The following is a 23,785-nucleotide window of genomic DNA, read 5'->3' as shown; positions in this document are numbered from 1 at the left end:
ACAGCGGATCATCTTCTTCCATATCTTCCTGTCTTCTGCATCGTGTTCTGTTACACCCATCACCTGCATGTCCTCTCTCACCACATCCATAAACCTTCCTCTTTTCCTCTTGCCTGGCAGCTCTACCCTTAGCATCCTTTTCCCAATATACCCAGCATCTCTCCTCTGCACATGTCCAAACCACCCGCAATCTCGCCTCTCTGACTTTGTCTCCCAACTGTCCAACTTGAGCTGACCCTCTAATGTCCTCATTTCTAATCCTATCCATCCTCATCACACCCAGTGAAAATCTTAGCATTTTTAACTCAGCTACCTCCAGCTCTGTCTCCTGCTTTCTGATCAGTGCCTCCATCTCCAACCCATATAACATAGCTGGTCTCACGACCGTCCTGTAGACCTTCCCTTTCACTCTTGCTGATACCCGTCTGTCACAGATTACTCCTGCCACTCTTCTCCACCCATTCAACCCTGCCTGCACTCTCTTTTTCACCTCTCTTCCACACTTCTCGTTACTCTGTACTGTTGATCCCAAGTATTTAAACTCATCCACCTTCGCCAGCTCTACTCCCTGCATCCTCACCATTCCACTGACCTTCCTCTCATTTTCGCACATGTATTCTGTCTTGTTCCTACTGATTACACTACACTGTTCCTACTAGATTACATTAGACAAGCTTTATTAATTCAAGGAGAAATTCAGATGCATACAGCAGCAGATACATAAAAACAAGGACAAATAATAGCCAATCAATCAATCAAACAATATGTAAATAAAAAATAAATAAATAAATATCGTTCAGATATGCCAAAAAGGTATTTCAAAATAAACTTAATGAATGCCCCAGGAGGAAGCATTGAAATGCCTGACAGCAGTGGGCAGAAAAGACCCCCAGAGGCGCTTCTTAGCACATCGTGGGGGAATGAGCTTGTGGCTAAACATGCTCCAAGATAGCACCACCTGGAGGGGATGGAGGGAATTTTTCATGATGGCATCCAATTTTACCAGCATCCTCTTTTCTACAACAGCTTCCAGTGTGTCCAGGGTCGTCCTGTGATTGAGCAGGCTTTCCTGATAAGTTTGTTCAGGCCTTGTGATTCTTTTGAGTTCACATTGCTTCCCCAGGACACTGCAGTGTAGAACAACATGCTGGCTATGGCTACTATGGACTGAAGGAACATTTCTAGTAGCTTGGTACACACATCAAAAGTGAATCCTGAGTTTCCTTAGCAAGGACAGTCTGTTCTCACCCTTGTTATACAGAGCCACTGTGTTGTCACGCCAGTCCGGTTTGCTGTATATATGAACCTTTAGGTATTTGTAGCTCTGCACTACTTCCACATCCTCACCCTGGATGGTGAAAAGTCTTGGAGGCTCCTTGGCACACCTAAAGTGCACCACAAGCCCTTTTGTCTTGCTGATGCTGAGTTGCAAGTTGTTGTCCATGCATCACAAGACTAAGCCCACCACAACCTTCCTGTATTCATCTCCATTACTAATGCAGCCAATGATGAACAAGTCATCTGAAAATTTCTGTAAATGTCAAGCACTGGTATTGTACTGGAAGTCTGTTGTGTAGAGGATAAACAGGAAGGGGGCCAGGACAGTTGAGGTGCTCAAGTATTGCAAACCACCATTTCTGACACACAGTCCCTCAGCCTCACAAACTATTGTCTTTTGGTCAGGTAGTCCATGATCCAGGAGATAATAGGGTATCAAGATTCAAAGGCTTGAGCTCTTTTTTCCAGTTGATGAGGAAGAATTGTGTTAAAGGCACTGGAAAATTAAAGAACATGATCCTGACTGTGGTCCTGGCTTTGTTCAAGTGGGATTAGGCTCTGTGGAGCATGTACTGTAGATGAGAGCATCTTCCATGCTGTAACAGATTGAGGTGTGGTCCACCTCTTGAACCCTCAGGTACCACTCTGCACACCAGGTGGATGTATAAATAGTATTTATTTTACTATTAAATCGTGCACAAAGCACTCTCCACACCACACTACTCATAAACACAATTCTCTTACTACACAATACTCTCTCCTCCTCGCCCAGACACTTGCCACCCTACCTCCCAGCTCAGCTCAATGTCTGGGCTTTCCCACAGTCCTTTTATATGCCCTGACCCGGAAGTGGTTCCTGGCCAAATCCACAAGTCCTTATTCCCTCCGGGTCAGGGTAAACAGTCCTTTTCTTCACCCCAGGAGCACGTCGTTCCTTCCTGTCACGTGACCGCGACGTACTCCCGGGTTATAGGGCACATAAGAGCCCACGAGCCCCCCTACAGCGACTCCCGGTGGTCCCCAAGGTATCCAGCAGGGCTGTGTATACAAACTACATAGTCCATGAGGCCCTGCTGGAACTCGGGGCACGATCATGCTGTCCGGAGGGCTCCTCCTGGCGGCCTGGGGGTGGCGACCGGAGTCTGTAGCCGGCCGTCCATCACAATGCCTATATATGTCTGATAGGCAAACTGTGGAGAATCCAGATGTTCTGAAACCAGGGACTATAGCTGTTTAAGGACCAGCATCTCAGTGGTCTTCATGATGTATGAAGTAAGAGAAACTGGTCTGAAGTCCTTGGAATCACTGGAATGACCATTCTTTGGCAATGGGACTACACATGATGTTTTCCACAACTAGGGAACCTTCTGCAAATTCAGTGAAATTGAGAACAGGTGTTGTAGGACCACAGAGAACTGGTAGGCACATGTTTTCAGCACCCTGCGGCTGATTCCATCCGGCCCTGAAGCCTTGTTTAAGCAGAGTTTTCCCAGCTCTCTCTTCACTTCATCAATAGAGACACAAAGTCTGGAGAATGAGGAAGAGCTAGAGAGCACAGGTTTGATGTTATTTTGGGCAGCTGACAGCTGGGATTCTAGAACTTCCTCAGCTTGCAGGCTAACAGTGTTGGGGGTGGGCTGTATTGATAAGAAAGAGTCAAACCTGTTGAAGAACTGGTTCAGTTCATTAGCTCTGCTCTCGTCCCCTTCTTCTCCATGTATAACAGCCTGCGTGTAGCCAGTGATAATCCTCATCTCATTCCACAGTTCCTTCATGTTGTTTTGTTGTAATCCGTGCTCAAGTTTGTATTTGTACCAGGCTTTCCCCTTTCTGAACTTCTTATTGAGTTCTGACTGCACCCACTTGATTTCATCTTTACCTCCAGATTTGAAGGCTCTGTTCTTTCTATTCAATGGGGCTTTCAAGTCTTTTGTGATCCATGATTTGGTGTTGGGGAAATAGCATACTGTCTTTTTGGGGACTATGTTATCCCCACAAAACCTGATGTAGTTTGTAATACAGTGGCTGAGACCCTCAATGTCCTGGCTATGTGACTTACAAAGCATGTCCCAGTCAGTGTTTTCAAAGGCATCCTTTTGAGCCTCCTCAGCCCCTGCTGTCCATTCCTGCAAGGTCCTAGTGGTGGCTGTCAGCCCCGCACAACGGGTTTATATGCAGGTATGAGCTATACCAAATTATGGTCTAATCAGCCTAAAGGTAGTGCCACACACGTGTGATTAGGGGGCAGCCAAAGGGCCTGATTGAGTGCGAAAGAACAAAAGATGGGGGATTAGAACAGAGTATTAATGCATTTCTCCCTTCCTCAACAGAAAAAATGAAGAGAGCATACCTTCCGCTAGTCTCACAGGATAAACTCTGTTCCGGCTCCATCGGATGACTCCACTTCCAGGTCCCTTTCCATGGATGTCTCTTCCGCAGAATGATGACTTCACTCCCTGTCCCTTACCAATTACCTCATTTCTGGCTCCTGATTATAACGTTGTCTCCGTCCCTCATTATCAACATCATTTCCATCGATACTCAATACCATTTCCTGTTTGAAATTTTACTTCCTGCCATTTATGCATAAAAGAACCGCAAATCTTTATTTCATTGTCAAATATCTGATTTATTTAATTTTGACCTCAGTTTCAGTCCTTCACGATTTCTCGGATTGACGAACATTATACAGGGAATTCCCCCAACCCTTAATCTGTTTTGTTGGTGTTTTATTTCATCACAGTGGCAAAGCAACCGAGGTATATTCCTCTTTAACACTGGCATACAACAAGTCCAGGGTCCTTTTTTCTTTAGTTTTACAGTCCACAGACTGGTAAAAATTTGTGAGGGTGGAGGAAAGTTAAATATGGTTAAAGTCCCCAGAAATTGTAATGAAAGCATTGGGATGATCAGTAGTAAGTTTGTTAATTACAGTGAAGCAGATGAGACTTCTGAGTTTGCATTCCCCTTGGCTCCTGATCAGCACTGAAAGCTCATCCATTTTATTCACCAGCGATCTTATATTTCCCATGATAATCCAAGGCAGGTAAGGTCTGTACCTCCTTCTCTTGTTGCGGAGCTGGGCACCTGCTCTCTTCCCCCAACATTTCCGCTGTAGCTCTGCTGGCAGCCAGGCGATTAGCTCCGGTGCTTTGGGAGACAAAGTGCGCAAATCCAAAAGCTGCTGTCGCATGTTAGTGAGGGCTAGCCCTTTCTCACACTTTCCGTTATCCATACTTTAAAAAAAAAATAGCAACAAAATAGCAAACAACAACAAAGACAAACAAACATACATGGGAGCTGCTGTTGCAGGCAGCAGAAGTGGCATCTTTTGAATTATCATTACAGTACACCTTACCAAAATGTAATTTACTTATCATGATACAATCCTAAAAAATTAATAAAACTTTTTTTACATTCTGTCACAAAAATAATAATAATTCATTACATTTATATAGCGCTTTTCTCAGTACTCAAAGCACTATCCACACAGGGAGGAACCAAACCCACAATCTTCCACAGTCTCCTTACTGCAAAGCAGCAGCACTATCACTGCGCCACCTGGGGTGGTGGTAGTGGCACAAATGGGGGCTCTGAGGTGAGGGATCTGCGTCGGTAATTGGAAGGTTGCCGGTTCGAATCCCGTAAATGCCAGAAGTGATTCCACTCTGTTGGGCCATTGAATAAGGCCCTTAACCTGCAATTGCTCCATCCTGGGTATGCCGTTATCTTGCTTCCAGCCCTGCAAGCAGGTCCTCCAACTTGTAATTGTGGGTTGGTGGCAGGATTACAATCCAGCCACTGTAAAAAAATCACACTCACAATGTTCAATTCCATCTGAGGTGCACCCGTTGCACGGCTGTACTTGGGTCCTAATTGAGTTCCTGAGGTGGTTTGTCATGTGGTGGGTGCAGCAATGTGCCGTATCAGTGCATGCTCCCAAACTGCCTCTCCTCTAACAAAAAATACATTAGTACTTCACTTACACATAAGACCTCAGTAATGTATCCACACATGTTTTTATCACTCAATTCATACTTAAATCCTGACCCAAAGCAAAACTTATCCACTGCTGAATTCTTCCCAGGCTGAGTATACGACAGTACAGAGCAGCCATCACCTTCTTTGGTCCCAAAGGTAAGTAGAAGCTTCCTTTCATTTCAGCCATTCTGGATTGCCTACATTCTAGCCACCAACCTGTCCCCACCAAAACTTTCCACCCCCACCAGTCATTGTTACAACTATAACAGGACCCTTGTGATCACTGATATGTTGCCATTCTTGGCGCAGTTGTTGAGTGGCAGAAAACAAAATGGAAAATAACTGCTATCTGTGTGCCCACACAGAACACGAAGTGTGAACAAGAGGGAGATGGAGAATAGAAAAAAAGACATCCTGCACCACAAAACACCTTTTTTTTTATGTACACAATACAGGAGGAAATGAAGCTTCCACCTATCCGGCCAGCCACAAGGGATTAAAATGTGTTGAGACAACACCTGCACACTGTTGAGCTGAATTAGCCCAATCTGCAAATTAAAAGAACCAAATTAATTAAAAAATATACAACTAATAAAATTAGCAAGATTTGTAAATCACATTTACATATACAAAATAAATAATGATCACCATCCTCAATCACAATGCAAAGTCTGCATAATGAACAATTAAAATATCTCCACAATGTCACTCTGACGTTAATATTACCTGGCTATGCCTTTTTTCCGTCCATCACAGCACACCAATTAACAGATTGTTGGCAGTGTATGTAAGCCAAGCAATTAGCACCACACTCACAATGGCAGCTGTAGGCAAAAACAAAGCAGGCAGCAGAGCTCAGTTTAACAAGCTGGGATACAAGATAGGCAGGACATCATTGCTGCTTCACAGCTCCAGGGCTGATCTCAGATTGGAATCCCTCTCTATGTGGAGTCTCCACGTTCTCCTCCAGTCTGTGTAGGCTTTTCTCAGGGTACTCCAGTTTTCCTTCTGCATCCCATATGTGTGCCTGCTGTGTTAGGTGATGACTGTAAGGTAGTTTGGTGTGAGTATGGGTGTGTGTGCATGAAGGAGTCCTGCACCTGAAGTACTGTGTGCAGTTCTGGTGTCCAACCTACAAAAAAGACATAGCAGTGCTATAAAAGGCCAGAGGAGACCAACAAGTCTGATTCCAGGACTGCAGGGGAGGAGTTTTGAGGAAGGAATTAAGGAGTTGAACCATTTCAGTTTAATCAATTTGAGATTACATGATTGAAGTGTTTAAAACTATGAAAGGAATTAGTTCAGAGAACCTAGGCTGTTACTTGCAAATGAGTTCAAAAAGAACACAGGGACACATGTTGGAAATTTGTTAAGGCTAAGTTTAACACAAACGTTAGGAAGTTTCCCTTCACACAATGACCTATAGACATATGAAGTAAATAAACAAGAAGTGTGGAGGACAGTAGGACTCTAGTGACATTCAAAACTTGACTTGATGTTGTTTTGGAGGAATGAGGTGGATAGGATGCATGGTGTCACATATACACGTTTGTGGATCACCCTGAACAAGGTACTACCACTCCAGCCTGAGAGAGGGTGCTAGCAGTAACCTTCTCCTCTGTTCTTCTCTATGCAACACTGAAAAGATGTCCTGTGAGGGTAATTGTCTCCACCCCTTCCGGTCTCCCGCCTTTAAAGCCTTCTGCTGCTGCCAGAGGGACACAGTCAGTTCTGAATCGACCACATCATAGAGCAGAGCTCCCCAAAATCTAGTGGAAGATGATTGTCAAAGTGAGACGGCTTTGTTTGCCTGAGTTTTTTCTGTTCTGTTGAATTTAGTGGTGTGCATAGCGGTCTTTTAGTTTTGTTTTGTGACTGAATTAAATGAGGATGACCATGTTGGCACTCCCAACATTTTCCTGTGGGCACATGCAGTGCCTTATTAGACCACAATGGCCAGTTTTTCTAATGTTCTAATGTTTTAAAATGTGTAAATACTCAATGTGAAATTCTGACAGGTTTGTCAAATGGAAAACAGGGATAACTGTAGTGCACTGTTTGTTTACTAAGTGACTAAAGTGACCACGTTTTTACTGTTTTCATTGATGTTTTGTAAATTTTATTAAAACCCAACTAAATGTTTATTAAAGTCTTGTTATATAGCAATAACAAAGTAGCCCTGATTCTACATTCTTACAGCAAGAAGGCTGGCAAATTTTAACTGGGACAACATTCTAACTCGAAACCATATAAATTATGAATCTTATTTTTCATTAAATAATAGAATATCTAAATTACTGAAGCTTGTCATGCAATGTCCCTTAATGTGCTAAGACATGACAGCAGTTGAAGAAATGCATGGTCTAGATGTTGAATAAGGCAGATTACAAGTGACAGATATTATTCTGTTTCTATCACTGGTTAACCAAAATGCTCTTTCATATATTAAAAATAAATCATGTTTGTTTCTTCTAGGTTATTCTTCCAATTAACTTCAGGTTGGGAAATTTACAAATATCATATAAGGTGAGCTGCAGTGGGCTGGCGCCCTGCCCAGGATTTGTTCCTGCCTTGCACCCTTTGTTGGCTGGGATTGGCTCCAGCAGACCCCCGTGACCCTGCGTTAGGATATAGCAGGTTGGATAATGGATGGATGGATGGATGTAAGATGAGTATGAAAAATAAAAAAATAGAAGCTAAGTGATTCCTTGAAGAAGGAGTCCCATGAGGTATGCTAGTTATTTTTCCGGTATGATGAATGTTTTAATAAAGCTGTTTTGTGCTTATGGATGATTTCTTAAAATTCTAATTAGTAGCTGTGCACTTTTTTCCAAATATGTACCTGCCTATTGACTTAATATTTTAGTTGGTTGGTCCTTACAGAGCTCATGTGTGGTCAGGGGACAAGACCTTGAAGCTGTTGCCTTGGCAGGGGGCGGAATCTAGACAAAAGGAGTTCTGGCTACTTGGTGGTTATCAAATCCATTAGGTTAATATGTACTTAGAATGTTTCACAGTCTGTGGCAAATAAGGGCGCTCTCGTCCCCTTGAACCCTCAGACGACACGTCAGACACCTGATACAAGTCCAATATTTTGACTTTTTATTATAATAAATGTGCCCTAAGCACTTCCACTCCACAACACTCCAGTAATAAATCAATATTCAAACACAATACCAACTCCTCTACTCCTCCCAGCAGCTCTGTCGCACTCCCTCCCAACTCCGGCTCAGGCTGCTGGGGTTACCCATAGTCCCTTTACACTTCTTGACCCGGAAGTGTTTCTGTCCCTCAGTCCATGTGACTCTTAACACTTCCGGGTCAGATGAAAACTCCTTTTCTTCAACCCGGAAGTACGTCATTGCTTCTGTCCCCTCGACTGTGAAGTACTTCCGGGTTATAAGGCAAATAGAAGTCCCTGGGCCTCCCTGCAGCGTCCCCTGGCGGTCTCCATGGTATCCAGCAGGGCTGTGAAGGGAAACTCCAAGGTACATGATGCCCAGCTGGAACCCGGGGCATCTCCACGTTGCAGGGAGGGCTCCACCTGGCGGCTTGGGGGTATTGGCCGGGATAAGCTGCCGGTCATAGTCCACAATATATATATTGTAGCAGATAGAGGCGTGGAGCCACCTCTAACACCCTCAGGTACCACTTCAAACACCGTATACAAGTACAAGATTCTTTATTTGTACTGTAATCACGTGCACAAAGCACCTTCCACTCCACACTCATAAATCACAATAAACTCTCTTCAATAAACCAATCCTCCTCGCCCAGACACTTCGCCCTCCTACCTCCCAGCTCAGCTCAGTGTCTGGGCTTTCCCACAGTCCTTTTATACACCCTGACCCGGAGGTGTTCCTGTCCAATCAGTCCACAGTTCCTTATTCCTTCCGGGTCAGGGTAAACAGTCCTTTTCTTCAACCCGGGAGCACGTCGTTCCTTCCTGTCACGTGACTGTGACGTACTCCCGGGTTATAGGGCACATAAGAGCCCACGAGCCCCCCTACAGTGACTCCCGGTGGCCCCCAAGGTATCCAGCAGGGCTGTGTATAAACACTACATAGTCCATGAGGCCCTGCTGGAACTCGGGGCACGATCATGCTGTCGGGAGAGCTCCTCCTGGCGGCCTGGGGGTGAGGGCCGGAATATGTAGCCGGCCATCCATCACAATATATATATATGGAATGGCATTATTGGGGCACGTTGAGGAGTTTGACATTTTAAATCCATCCTCATGGGATTCATATGCAGAGAGACTGAACTTTTTTCTGGAAGCTAACAAAGTAATAGGCTCTGACCAGAAGCGTGCAGTGCTGCTGAGTGTGATTGGAAGTAATATGTTTGAAGTTGTTAGGTCACTCATCTCCCCTGCTAAACCCAGTGACAGGTCTTATCAGGAAATTGTAACATTGTTAAAAAATCATTTTGCACCCACCCCTTCAGGAACAGTTGAGCGACTTCATTTTAACAGGAGGGACCAAAAGCCAGATGAAAGCATTGCAGCTTACATTGCAAAACTTCAAAGGCTGTCTGATTTGTAATTTTGGTAACAGTTTGGATTCCTTTCTGAGAGACAGACTCATATGTAGGGTCAGAGATGAGGCTCTTCAGTGGCAGCTCTTAGCAAAATTAAATTTAACATTTGCCTTAGCTCAGGAAGAAGCACTTGCCTGTGAAGCTGCATCAGTACACTCAAAAGAAATACAGGACTCATCTATTAAATTGTGCACATCAGACACCCATCAGCAGCAAAATAGAGACCCAAAAAGCAAAATCTTAATTCCTACACTTAGACACTTTGGACCTCACTCAAGGAAATTGCAATAGTTGTGGGGAGAACCACAGGCATGATGTTTGTCGTTTCAGAGAAGCTGTGTGTCACAAACGTAAGTGCCATGGGCATCTACAGAGAGTATGTTTCTAGGGGGCTTATCCAGTGAAAGGTAAGCCAGCAAGTGCAAGTACATTTCACAAAGTATAACAAAGAGGCAGTGCAGCCGCAGAGAGGTTTGAAGATGGACCTGATGATACAAGTGTCCGTTCTGCAGAAATCAACAGTGTGGGAGCTTGTACAACCAGACACAACACATATACTCGTGTCACATTACAAGGAGTTCCGTGCAGGATGGAAGTGGACTCAGGATGTTAGTATTCCTTAATCTCAGAGGAGACCTACCAAGCATTATGGCCAGTGAATGCTCCTCATATTGTACCCTGTGATAAAACAAACAAAATGTTACCGTACTGGGTGCCTGTTCAGTCAAGGTACATTATAGGAAGGACAGAGGTTATTTACACCTTATTATTGTTGAGGACCAAAACGCCAGTCTACTTGACAGAGAGTGTTTTAAACCCCAAGGAATTCAGTTAACAGAAATACACAGCCTTGTCACTGATCCAATAGTCAGTACTAAAAAATTTTAGTTGTGTGAAGAGGGTTTGGGCAAATTTAAGGGTGCACTAGTCTTCTTTTCATTTGGACCTCAATGTAGCACCCATACGTTTAAAACCAGGACCTGTTGCTTTTGCTCTCCGCCCAAAAATAGAAACAGAGCTCAATCATACAGTCATGGCCGAAATTATTGGCACCCCTGGAATTTTCCTTGAAAATGCACCATTTCTCCCAGAAAATTGTTTCAATTACAAATGTTTTGGTATACACATTTATTTCCTTTATGTGCACTGGAACAACACAATAAAACAGAGAAAAAAAGCCAAATCTGACATCATGTCACACAAAACTCAAAAGCCAGGCTGGACAAAATTATTGGCACCCTCTACTAAATATTTGGTTGCACGCCTTTTGGAAAAAATAACTGAAATCAAGCACTTCCTATAACCATCAACAAGCTTGTTACACCAATCAACTGGAATTTCCGACCACTCTTCTTTTGCAAATTGCTCAAGATCTGTCAGATTTGAAGGACGCCTTCTCCCAACAGCAATTTTGAGATCTCTCCATAAGTGTTCAGTCGGATTTAGATCCGGACTCATTGCTGGCCACTTCAGAACTCTCCAGCGCTTTGTCTTCAACCATTTCTGAGTGCTTTTAGAGGTATGTTTGGGGTCATTGTTCTGCTGGAACACCCAAGACCTCTGACGCAGACCCAGCTTTCTGACACTGGGCCCTACATTGCGCCCCAATATTTTTTGGTAGTCTTCAGATATCATGATGCCTTGCACACAGTCAAGGCATCCAGTGCCAGAGGCAGCAAAACATCCCCAAAACATCTTAGAACCTCCACCATGTTTGACTGTAGGTACTGTGTTCTTTTCTTCGTAGGCCTCATTTCGTTTTCTGCAAACAGTAGAATGATGAGCTTTACCAAAAAGTTTTACTTTGGTCTCATCTGTCCACAAGGCATTCACCCAGAAGGATTTTGGCTTCCTCAAGTACATTTTGTCAAACTCCAGTCTGGCTTTTTTATGTTTCTATGTCAGCAGTGGGGTCCTCCTGGCTCTCCTGCCATAGCGTTTCATTTCGTTCAGATGTCGACGGATAGTTCAAGCTGACACTGTTGCACCCTGAGTCTGCAGAACAGCTTGAATATGTTTTGAAGTTGATTGGGGTTGTTTATCTACCATTCGGACTATCCTTCGTTGCAGTCTTTTATCAATTTTTCTCTTCCGTCCACGTCCAGGGAGATTAGCTACAGTGCCATGTGTTGTGAACATCTTGATTATGTTGTGCACAGTGGACAAAGGAACATGAAGATCTCTGGAGATGGACTTGTAGCCTTGAGATTGTTGATATTTTTCCACAATTTTTGTTCTCAAGTCCTCAGACAATTCTCTGCTCTTCTTTCTGTTCTCCATGCTTAGTGTGGCACATTCAGACACACAACAGAAAGGTTGAGTCAACTTTTCTCCATTTTAACTGGCTTCAGCTGTGATTGCTATATTGCCAGCACCTGTTTCTTGCCACAGGTGAGTTCAAACGAGCATCATATGCTTGAATTAAAACGATTTACCCACAATTTTGAAAGGGTGCCAATAATTTTGTCCGGCCCATTTTTGGAGTTCTGTGTGACATGATGTCAGATTTGGCTTTTTTTCTCTGTTTTTTTGTGTTGTTCCAATGCACATAAAGGAAATAAACATGTATATACAAAAACATTTGTAATTGCAATAATTTTCTGGGAGAAATGGTGCATTTTCTGGGAAAATTCCAGGGGTGCTGATAATTTCGGCCATGACTGTATAGTGAAGCAGGGTGCACTAGTTTCTGTAACTCACCCCATTTGGGCCACCCCTATTGTTCCTGTATTAAAACTGAATGGTGAGGTTTGAATATGTGTTGACTACAAATCCACAATTAATAAGGCATTACAGGAGCACCCATACCAGATTCCACCCAGCAATCAGTTGCTTACTACATTAGCAAAAGGAGGAGTTTTTGTAAAGCAAGACCTGGCACAAGCATATCAACAATTGCCAGTAGATGATGCAGCTGCACAGACCATAATTACTCACAAAGGTGCATTCAGAGTTGCTTGCCTGCAGTATGGGGATTTTATTGCTCCTGGGATTTTTCAGAAACTGATGGATGACCTCCTTTCAGACCTCACGGAAGTGGTTCCTTATTTTGAGGATATTTGCAGAGACCATGCAAGCCTTAGCTGAAAAGCTGTATTTTGTACTACAACGATTTGCCGATGTAGGCTTGAGACTAAAAAAAGACAAATGTGTGTTTGGTGTATCAAGTGTAGAGTTCCTAGGGTTCAGAGTTGATGCTGAAGGAATTCATCCAGTTACCACAAAGGTTAAAGCGATCCCTGAGACTCCAACACCAAGTAATAAACAGGAGCTGCAAGAATTTCTGGGACTGCTAAACTTTGATCATTCATTTCTAAAAGATAAGACCACTGTGGCAAAGCCACTTCACAGACTACTGGATAAAAATGCCATTTGGAAATAGTTTGACACCCACAAGAGAGCTTTTAATGAACTTAAAAAGTTGCTATCGTTAGATAGTATTTTAGTGCATTATGACTTGAACAAACCACTTAATCTCACCTGTGATGCTTCCCCCTACGGAGTAGGAAATGTTCTGAGTCACACAGTAAGCTGCAGCCGTGAAGCTCCAATTGTATATTACTCGAGGACTATGACCAACACAGAAAGAAATTATTCAGAAATTGACAAAGAAGTATTGGCTATTGTTACAGGATTAAAAAAACAATTCATGAGTACCTGAATGGTAGGAGTTTCACAATCATCACAGACCACAAACCATTATTGGGGCTGTTTAAAGGAAATGGGCTTACACCACAAATAATTTAACCTCACATGCTCAGTGTGGTCATTACTGTTAAATGCATATGACTATGAACTTCAGTATCACCTAGGAAAAGAAATTACTAATGCAGAAGCGTTAAGGTGTTTACCCTTCAGGACCCCAGAATTTGAAATTCCTTCAGTATTGGAAGTTCTTATGCTGGAATCTATCTGCAGACCCCCCTTGCAGGCATCTGATATCGTATGCATGATGACAACAGATCCAGTGTTAGCCCATGTACGGAACTGGGTGTGTAAGGGGTGGCCAAAGGGATAAATAGGGAAGGACATCAAGCCCTTTGAAAGGCGTCAGCATGAGCTGTCTTCATATAGGGGCTGTCTTTTATGGGGAAACAGAGTAATAATTCCACAGAAGGCACAAACCTTAGTGCTCGCTGCTCTGCATGAAGGTCACCCTCGTATGGTAAATATTAAGGCTCTTGCCAGGAGCTATTTATGGTGGCCTAAAATGGATGAACAAATAGAAGGATGGGTAGCTAGCTGTACTTCATGTCAAACTACATGGCATGCTCTGACCAAAACTGTTAGTCACCCATGAGAGGTAACCAAGAACCCATTGGTCATGACTGCACATTGATTTCGCTGGACCTTATCAAGGGCAAACTTCTTTTTCTCATTGTTGATTCCTTCTCAAAGTGGTTAGAGGTCAGCCCTGTTTTTGTTGCAACATTAGCTGCGGTCATTCAGATATTAAGAAAGTTGTTTGCCACACATGGACTTCCGAATACAACTGAGTCTGATAGTGGTGCACAGTTTACTTCGAAGGAGTTCCAGGTATTCCTGGAGCGTAATCTCATTCATCATATCAAGACAGCTCCATTTCACCCATCGTGAAATGGCCAAGCTGAATGCATGGTGCAAACTACTAAAGACGCACTTAAAAGAATTGTGGTCGGAGACTGGTATGTTAGACTGTCAAAGTTCCTGCTGCAACAGCATGTACAGTAACTCCTTGTTCCAGTACAGGATACAGTCCAGCAGAACTATTGATGAACTGGAAACTTAAAACATGCTTAGATCGTCTCCACCCGGATCTAGCATCAGATTTGCAAAGAAAGAAGGAGTTTCAGTTTTGTAAAGTAACACACAGTCCAACAAGACAGTTTAAAGCAGGGGATAGCGTGTATGCAAGAAATTATGCAACAGGGCCTCAGTGGATGTTAGCAATGGTAGTAAGAGCTATGGAGTCAGTATATTACGAGGTGAAAACTGATGATGGACGAATAATTATGAGTCACACCGACCAAGCTTAGAGGGCGAGTAACTAACTCAGTGCCTCAGGAGATTGAGAGCAAACTGGAAAATCATGAGGAGCACTATAACACACTGCCAGTCACATCCCAACAATCCCATGACACCTGATCAGATTCAGGAGGAGCCCACTGAAGTTACTCCAATCCGGGGCCTGTCAGATGTTGGAAGTGGAGCGTCCTAAAAGAATAACTCGCCAGACAGCCTTTCTAAAGGATTATGTTATCTAGGGGGGAGGGATGTGATATATTGCCTAGTATTAGTTCATGCCAGTAGATGGTGCTGTTTGTTTCATGTATAATTCCAATTGGGTTTTTTTTTTTTAATTTGACGTTTATTCTTGTTGATTGTATGTTTTGGCCAAATTGTAATATGCAGAGTTCAGAAAATAAATGGAGTCTTTTTCCAGGATATTCATCTGGGTTGAAACTCACTTCAATAAATAATACCTTCAGCTTTGCCTGATGTATAATGCCTAACGCTGACCGGGATTTTATTGAATAGACGAGGAAGGGACATTTATCTGTTCTCATCCTCTTAGATTTGAGTGCCGCATTTGACACCATTGATCATAATATTCTTAAGAATCGCCTTAGTCAATGGGTGGGCCTCTCTGGCAGTGTCTTAAACTGGTTTGAATCCTACCTGGCAGGGAGAAAATTCTTTGTTAGTTGTGGTAATTATAACTCAAAGACACATGATATTCTATATGGTGTTCCACAAGGCTCTATCCTGGGTCCACTGCTCTTCTCAATCTACATGCTTCCATTAGGTCAGATTATCTCGGGACATAACGTGAGCTACCACAGCTATGCTGATGACACACAGCTGTATTTATCAATAGCACCTGATGACCCCAAATCTCTTGATTCGCTAACACAATGTCTAACCTGTATCTCAGAATGGATGAATAGTAACTTTCTCAAATTAAATAAAGAAAAAACCGAAATCTTAGTGATTGGCAATAATGGATACAATGAGGCTATTAGAAATAAACTGGATGCATTAGGATTAAAAGTCAAATCGGAGGTAAAAAGCTTAGGGGTAACCGTTGATTGTAATCTGAATTTTAAATCGCATATTAATAAAATCACTAGGACAGCTTTTTTTCACCTAAGGAACATAGCAAAAGTTAGACCTCTTATATCATCGAAAGATGCAGAGAAATTAGTTCATGCGTTTGTCTTTAGTCGGCTAGACTACTGTAATGCACTCCTCTCAGGACTACCCAAAAAAGACATCAATCGTTTGCAGTTAGTGCAGAATGCAGCTGCTAGAATCCTTACCAGGAAAAGAAAATCCGAACACATTTCTCCAGTTTTGATGTCACTACACTGGTTACCTGTGTCATTCAGAATTGACTTTAAAATTCTGCTTATGGTTTATAAAGCTTTAAATAATCTCGCCCCGTCTTATATATCGGAATGTCTGACACCTTATATTCCAAATCGCAACCTCAGATCCTCAACTGAGTGTCTCCTTAGAATTCCAAGAGCAAAACTTAAAATAAGTGGTGAGGCGGCCTTCTGCTGTTATGCACCTAAAATCTGGAATAGCCTGCCAGTAGGAATTCGCCAGGCTAATACAGTGGAGCACTTTAAAAAACTACTGAAAACACATTACTTTAACATGGCCTTCTCATAACTTCACTGTAATTTAATCCTGACACTCTGTATATCCAATTCATTATAATAACTATTCATTCAAAATTTGTACTAACCCCTACTCTCTCTTCTGTTTCCTTTTCCGGTGTCCTATTGGTGGTGGCTTGTGCCACCACCATCTACCCAAAGCACCATGATGTTCCAACAATGATGGATGGATTAAAAGCCAGAAGTCTGTATAACCATCAGCATCAAGTGACTCCGTGAGAACCCTAACTACAAAGAGGACTATTTCATTTATGTTAGGTAGAATGCCCAAAGGGGACTGGGCGGTCTCGTGGCCTGGAACCCCTACAGATTTTATTTTTTTCTCCAGCCTTCTGGAGTTTTTTTTTGTTTTTTCTGTCCACCCTGGCCATCGGACCTTACTCCTTTTTATGTTAACTAAGGTTGTCTTATTTTAATTTCTTATTTGTCTTTTATTCTTCTTTTCTTCATTATGTAAAGCACTTTGAGCTACTTTTTGTATGAAAATGTGCTATATAAATAAATGTTGTTGTTGTTGTTGTATTTGAAGATTATACCTCACGCTGGTGGTACATCACCAGTGACCAAAGCGGCAAACTGTCTCCTAGACTATAGGTAGGCCTACAACTTCTTCTAATTCTCCACCTTAGGAGCGGAATTCTGTAAGCCTGAATTAAACAAAATTCATTGAGTCCTAATGAGAAAGATAAGTTTCGGATGTCGAGACAGGACCAAGATACAAGATTAGTTTACATGCCCTATCAAGCATCACAAAAATAAAATAAACCGATCTTCGTATAGGCACTTGTTCTTTTCCAGGACAGATCACATAAACAGATCTGTTTTTTAAACAAGGCTCCGGAGCCCGGCAGCTTTAGACACGCCCCTTGGAAACAGTTGTCAAAGCGCGTGGTCGGCATAGCGACGGGACGCTGCCTGCGTGCTCAGCCTGAAGTGTTCACAGGGAACCCGGAGGAAAGCCTCAAGCTTTTGGGCTACAAACAAACACTGACCCTTCCAAATGCTTTATATTGATTTAATTTCTTACACTTTATAGGTCGAAGCTGGAGCCCTCGTTGGAAAAATGTCGGATATACTTTGTCAGTGGCTCAACGGAGAGCTGCAACTCTCGAAACATGTCGGTGAGTTTCGTCAAATATCAAAAGTCTTCTTTTTGGACCCCAGCCGCCGCCGACTGCTTGAAATGCGTTTCAGAATTTTGACAGACTATCATTATCTTTACTTTACTCAACACCTGTTTCAGAGATTTGTTTGAGTATTACATAACATTACAATCGCAAAGAAATACCTACGTGTTTATTACGGTGCCATTTAAAAGAATTACTTACTTACCCGGTATTGACTGAATTTAAGTCTGTACTTTACGAACCGGGGTGAAGTTATCAAACGAATGTCGAACGTCAAGCCCACTTTACCATCGGGAGGTCCGCGGTTTCTGCCTTGTGTCTCTTGATCCTCGTATACTTACTTCAGGGCCCTCGTATTGCAAAAATGATTTCATAAAATTAATGAACTCAGTCATTCATTCATTCATTCATCCATAATTAAACTTTCTTAGACTATTAAAGAGGTCGCGATGACCTGAGGCTATACATGTCTTTACTGTGTATTGTTTTTTCAAATATAGATATTTTCTTTTAGGAGGATAAAGTTATTAAAGGATAATATGGATATCGTAGCTATATCATACTGCGATTATGGTGATGATCATGTTTGGAATACTTCCCGGCAAGGATGCCTTCCTTGTTCGGGGTACATGTTATTTCCTTGAGTCTTCCCCACGGTATAAAATATGGTTTATTTTTACTCAAAATTTGAATATGGATACTGTATTCACAATATTCCCCTCCCCCTTCATAATAATAGTTATCGTTACTGGATTATTTATATATTATTTATACATTTTATTTAATAGGCGCCTTTCTTAACAGTGATCACCTTACAATGAAATTAAACAACATTAATAAAAATATAAAAACAAATAGGACAGTAAAATCAAATAACAATATGGGTACAGAGGTTGTAACGAACATCAAAGGTATCTGGTTGTAACTGTGGAAAAACTCATAATTAGTATGCCAGTTTGAAAAGATATGCTTTGAGGGCAGTTTTAAACTATGTTATTGAGTCTAGCTGATGAATATAAGATGGAAGAGAATTCCAGAGTTGAGGGGCACAACGAGAGAATGCCCATGCTCCCATTGAACAGAGTTTGATGTGTGGTACAGAAAGTAAAATTGCACATGAGGATCTGAGGGAACGAGAGGGAATGTAAGTCTGTAGGAGATCAATAAGATAGAGAGGAGCAAGGTTGTGGAGAGCTTTAAATGTTAAGAGCAGTATTTTTTTATTGTATTCGGATTAACCATTTCAAATTTAGAAGTAAGCACAGTCAGCTGTGCACTAACAGAAATATGAAGATACAACTATCTTTGGGAGTTTTAATATTCTTTTTGTGGGTTGGCGGTGAGCAGCCACGTTACTTTATTTTAAATACCTTAGCTCATTTTGCAGATGACATATTACCTGAAACTTAATTTTTAAGCAAATTATTCGTTTAATTTACAGTACTATAATTATACTCATACGTACACTTTTTGAGCAAATTATAAAGAACACTGCACACCTGCTTATCCATGCAATAATCTAATTAGGCAAAGTGGCAGCAGCGCAAAGCCTAAAATCATACAGGCCAGGAGCTTCAGTTAATGTTCACATCAAACACTAAAATGAGAAAAATATGTGATCACAGTGATGTAGACTGTGGCAAAATTGCTGTGCCAGGTGGGCTGGTTTGAGTATTTCTGTAATTGCTGATTTCTTGGGATTCTCACAGAGTGATTACTTGGAATTGTGCAAAAAATAAAAAAAAATCCAGAGAGTGACATCAGAGGAGAGCTAGAGGCCAGACTAGTTTGAGTTGACAGAAGGGCTACAGTAACTCAGATCACCACTCTGTACAACTATGCTGAGCAGAATAGCATCTCAGAATGCACAACATGTTACACCATAAGGTAGCTGGGTTACAACAGCAAAGAGCCATGTGAGGTTTAACTCCTGTCAGCCAAGAACAGAACATTGAGGCTGCAGTGGGCACAGACTCACCAAAACTGGACAGTAGAAGTCTGTAGCCTGGTCTGTTGAATCTCGACAGATGATAGGTCAGAGTTTGGTGTCAATAGTCCAGGCTGGTATGTTGGTGTAGTAGTGTGGGGAATGTTTTCTTGGTACACTTTGGGCCTGTTAATACCAATCAATCATTGCTTGATACCATGGCCTATGTGAGTATTGTTGCTGACCATTTACATCCCATTATAGCTACAATTTGCCCATCTTCTAATGGCTACTTCTAGCATGACAGTGTAGTGAAGTCATCTCAGACTGTTTTCACGAACATGGCAATGAGTTCACTGTTCTTTAGTGGCCTTCTCAGTCACCAGATCTGAATCCAGTAGGACACCTAGTGCATTTGATTGCATGGAGGATTCGCAACATGAATGTGCAGCAGATAAATCTGCAGAAATTGTGTGATGCTATCCTGTCCACATGGACCAGAATCTCAAAGGAATGTTTCCAACATCTTGTGGACTCCATCCCATGAAGAATTGAGGCTGTTTTGAGAGTGAAAGGAGGGAATACTGAGTGTTAGTATAGTGGGCCTAATAATTTGCTCACTGAGTGTAGAACTGGCACATTTTTGTACCTGCCTATGTCGAGCAGAGGCTTACTAAGCAATTGTTGTAATAATGTAAAATAAATAAATAGACACCCTGCTGCTCCACCAGTACCAGGAATAAAGTAGAACTAGGACAATCCATATTAGTTTTTATTTATGAAGCTTTTTAATGAAATTAATGCTTTGTAGTGTACGTTGAACCCATGCTAACCTGGAATGTCAAACTAATGCTGTAGTGACTTCTTGGTCACAGATTGGTTTCAGCCTGTGTTGTAATGCAGAGGAGTCTCCTTCTCTTGATTGTTTGGCACACATTTTTTAAGCACTCAGTTGGATTTGTAATGTGCAATATTATTTTAATGTAAACTCTGGCATCAAATATATTGGAACAGTTCATCTTAATACAGTCTAACATGACCTAAAAACTTCAGTCTGCAAGAAGTTACTTAGTAAGTTGAAAGAAAATGATGAAAAAAAATTATCCTGTACAGTGATCCCTCGCTATATCGCGCTTCACCTTTCGTGGCTTCACTCTATCGCGGATTTTATATGTAAGCATATTTAAATATATATCGCAGATTTTTTGCTGGTTCGCGGATTTCTGAGGACAATGGGTCTTTTAATTTCTGGTACATGCTTCCTCAGCTGGCTTGCCCAGTTGATTTCATACAAGGGACGCTATTGGCAGATGGCTGAGAAGCTACCCAACTTACTTTTCTCTTTCTCTGATCCTGACGTAGGGGGTGTGAGCAGGGGGGCTGTTCGCACACCTAGACGATACGGACGCTCGTCTAAAAATGCTGAAAGATTATCTTCACGTTGCTACCTTCTGTGCAGCTGCTTAGTGAAGCGACATGCTGCACGGTGCTTCGCATACTTAAAAGCTCGAAGGGCACGTATTGATTTTTGATTGTTTGTTTTTCTCTGTCTCTCTCTCTCTCTCTCTGTCTCTGCTCCTGAAGGAGGGGGTGTGAGCTGCCGCCTTCAACAGCTTTGTGCCGCGGTGCTTCGCATACTTAAAAGCCAAACAGCCCTATTGGTTTATTTGCTTTCCTCTCTGTTTCTGAGTCTGTGCTCCTGATGCGCACTCCTTTGAAGAGGAAGATATGTTAGCATTCTTTTAATTGTGAGACAGAACTGTCATCTCTGTCTTGTCATGGAGCACAGTTTAAACTTTTGAAAACGAGACAAATGTTTGTTTGCAATGTTTGAATAACGTTCCTGTCTCTCTACAACCTCCTGTGTTTCTGCGCAAATCTGTGACCCAAGCATGACAATATAAAAATAACCATATAAACATATGGTTTCTACTTCGCGGATTTTCTTATTTCGCGGGTGGCTCTGGAACGCAACCCCCGCGATGGAGGAGGGATTACTGTACAGCATAAAATATAACATTCTCCAATCCACTTAATCCAGATTGGGATTGTAAGAGACCTGGTGTTTATTCTGGTAGCAATGGGCACAAGGCAGAACACAGCCCCAGATATAGCGCCAGTCCATTTCAAGATTCATGTATGCACACACTCGCAACTCACCTTGAGCCAAACCAGAATATCTAGTCAAACTTCACTCTTTAAAATAGAGATGCTAAAGTGACTCTTCATAGTGATGCCTCAGGGAAACCATTTTTGGTAACCCAAAGGAACCTTAAGTTATTTAGATCCGTAACAGGCTCCATAATGAATAGTTGCTAAAAGATTTGTGAAATACCAATGAGTTCCTGATTTTAAAATGATTCTTGCTGCATACAGTAACACTGCCAAGTCTTCTTGATTTGTCAGTATCCTGCCAGGTTGCCTACTATTATACATTAAAAGCTTCTGTGTTTTCCACATTTTAAGAACTTTTTCAGAATCCAATGAACACATGTACTAAGAAAGAACCCTTTGCCGAATGAAATGGTTCTTTGTTACGCAGTGGTCCTCTGAGGAACTACACAACTCAGTTAAGTGCCATTTTAGAACCATTGTTTTTAAGAGTGATATAGCCATCATGTCTTTTGGGATGTTGGATGAAAGATAGAATGCTCAGAGAACAAACCCTGCAAACGTGGGGAGAATGTGCAGCTCCATGTGGAAAACTGCCTGGGTTTGGATTTGAATTCAGGACTCTGGCTGGATCTGTGAGGCAACAGTACTGCACTCTCTGCCTTTATGCCACCCCAGCGCAAAACAGCATCCTGAAAAAAAGATTACAATACAACAACATTGTAACATATTATGAAAAAGCACGGGAAAAGGGACTCTTGTCATTGTTGTAGCTTTATTGTTGGATGGCAGGGTGGCACAGCAGTTTAAAGCCGCTGAATCACAGGCACAGCATTCTCTATTAGGTTGTTATCCATGTGAAGCTGTCATGTTCTGCCTCTGTTTTCTTATGGCTGATTCTGCTTTCTTTCCACTTCCCTTAAAGACATTCATGTTAAGTTAACTTTATATTAAACTAGCCACAATGCACAGGTAATAAAATAATTACAAAAGTATTTGCTATCTCTTGCCCTAAACGTACTTTCAGCATCTTTCCTCTGTATTTGTGTGTGTGAATGTCTCTTCACCAGTGCTCCCTTTCTCAGACACATTCTCGTAAAGCCTACTTGTCTGATTTTGACATTATTTTCAAGGCACCTTTCTTGTCTCCTGCCCAATTTTATGCTCCTGGTGTTTGAAGGTGACTCTCTCATCAGGCCACAAATGCTGTTTCTGACCAATCGTATACCACTCTAAGGGACAGTTCACACACATAGACCTTAGTGTTTCATCATATAATAGATACATAAAAGTTGTCCAAGTGGCAGACTGAACTGGGGTGCAAGCCTTTGTGATGTGTTGGTGCTGCCCACTATTTCACCATGATGCCTAGAAACAATGAGCCAGTTAAGCTTGATAAGACTCTATTTCTTCTTCATCCTTTTAAAATTTGCTGGCCTTTTGTATTTCTCAACTATTTGTATTGCAGAGGATTGCTATTTATTTATTTATTGCTTTTATTTATTTACTTTGCATTAGGGCTCTTGTACATGACTATTACAATTACCTTTAATTATTTAGCTAGAAGACACATGGAATATGAATGAGTGACTTTATATGCTTTTAAGTTTGTTTATTTACACATTTTCTGGCACATCCGCCGGTGGTTTGCAATTTTAACACATGGAACTGGCTTCCTGTACACGACTCTTGAGTCTGTTTCTTGTCCACGTGAAGTTTACACATTCTCCTCATGTCTGTTTTTGTTTTCTTCTGCCTGAGTGAGGTAAGTTGGCAGTTCTAAGGGGCGTACACACTGAAGTGTCACTGTTTACACATTTGATTCATGCCCTGCATCCAGTGCAGTTTGGATGGGCTCCACCTTTCATGACTCTGAATTGGATTAAGCAGACTGGGAATGTTATGGGATTGGCTCCAGCACACCCCCGTGACCCTGTGTTCGGATTCAGCGGGTTGGAAAGTGGATGGATGGATGGATGGAATGTTATGCTTTGTTATTTACATGCTTAAATGAACTCTTCAAGTTTTTATTTTTAATTGAGCATTTGGCCCTTTACTGAAAAGCATGATTTATTTGCAGTGTTTCAAAATGATTTTTTAAAATGATTTTGCATATATTTTTTCCAACCCGCTGAATCCGAACACAGGGTCACGGG

At 41.9% G+C, this 23,785-nt stretch overlaps 1 protein-coding gene and 1 pseudogene across 6 annotated transcripts in view; both read left to right on the top strand.

The window, feature by feature from the left end:
- Positions 1–3,458: 3,458 nt before the first annotated feature.
- LOC114652874 (uncharacterized protein K02A2.6-like) lies at positions 3,459–14,098 on the top strand (annotated as a pseudogene).
- Positions 14,099–17,370: 3,272 nt separating this feature from the next.
- spef2 (sperm flagellar 2) overlaps positions 17,371–23,785 on the top strand; it is a 146,964-nt gene continuing 140,549 nt past the window's right edge. For all 6 annotated transcript variants that reach the window (XR_007935141.1, XM_051928343.1, XM_051928342.1 and 3 more), the window contains exon 1: positions 17,371–17,584. Coding sequence is in view for 5 of the 6 variants with exons in the window: in XM_051928343.1 (XP_051784303.1) it covers positions 17,527–17,584 (58 nt within the window). In the remaining variant the exon portion in view is untranslated. The remainder of the gene's footprint in view (positions 17,585–23,785) is intronic.

Source organism: Erpetoichthys calabaricus, chromosome 5, assembly GCF_900747795.2.
Source record: "Erpetoichthys calabaricus chromosome 5, fErpCal1.3, whole genome shotgun sequence".
In the NCBI taxonomy this organism is placed as follows: domain Eukaryota; kingdom Metazoa; phylum Chordata; class Cladistia; order Polypteriformes; family Polypteridae; genus Erpetoichthys; species Erpetoichthys calabaricus.
Note: the sequence above shows the minus strand (reverse complement) of the source record. Positions and strands in the feature narration are given on the sequence as shown.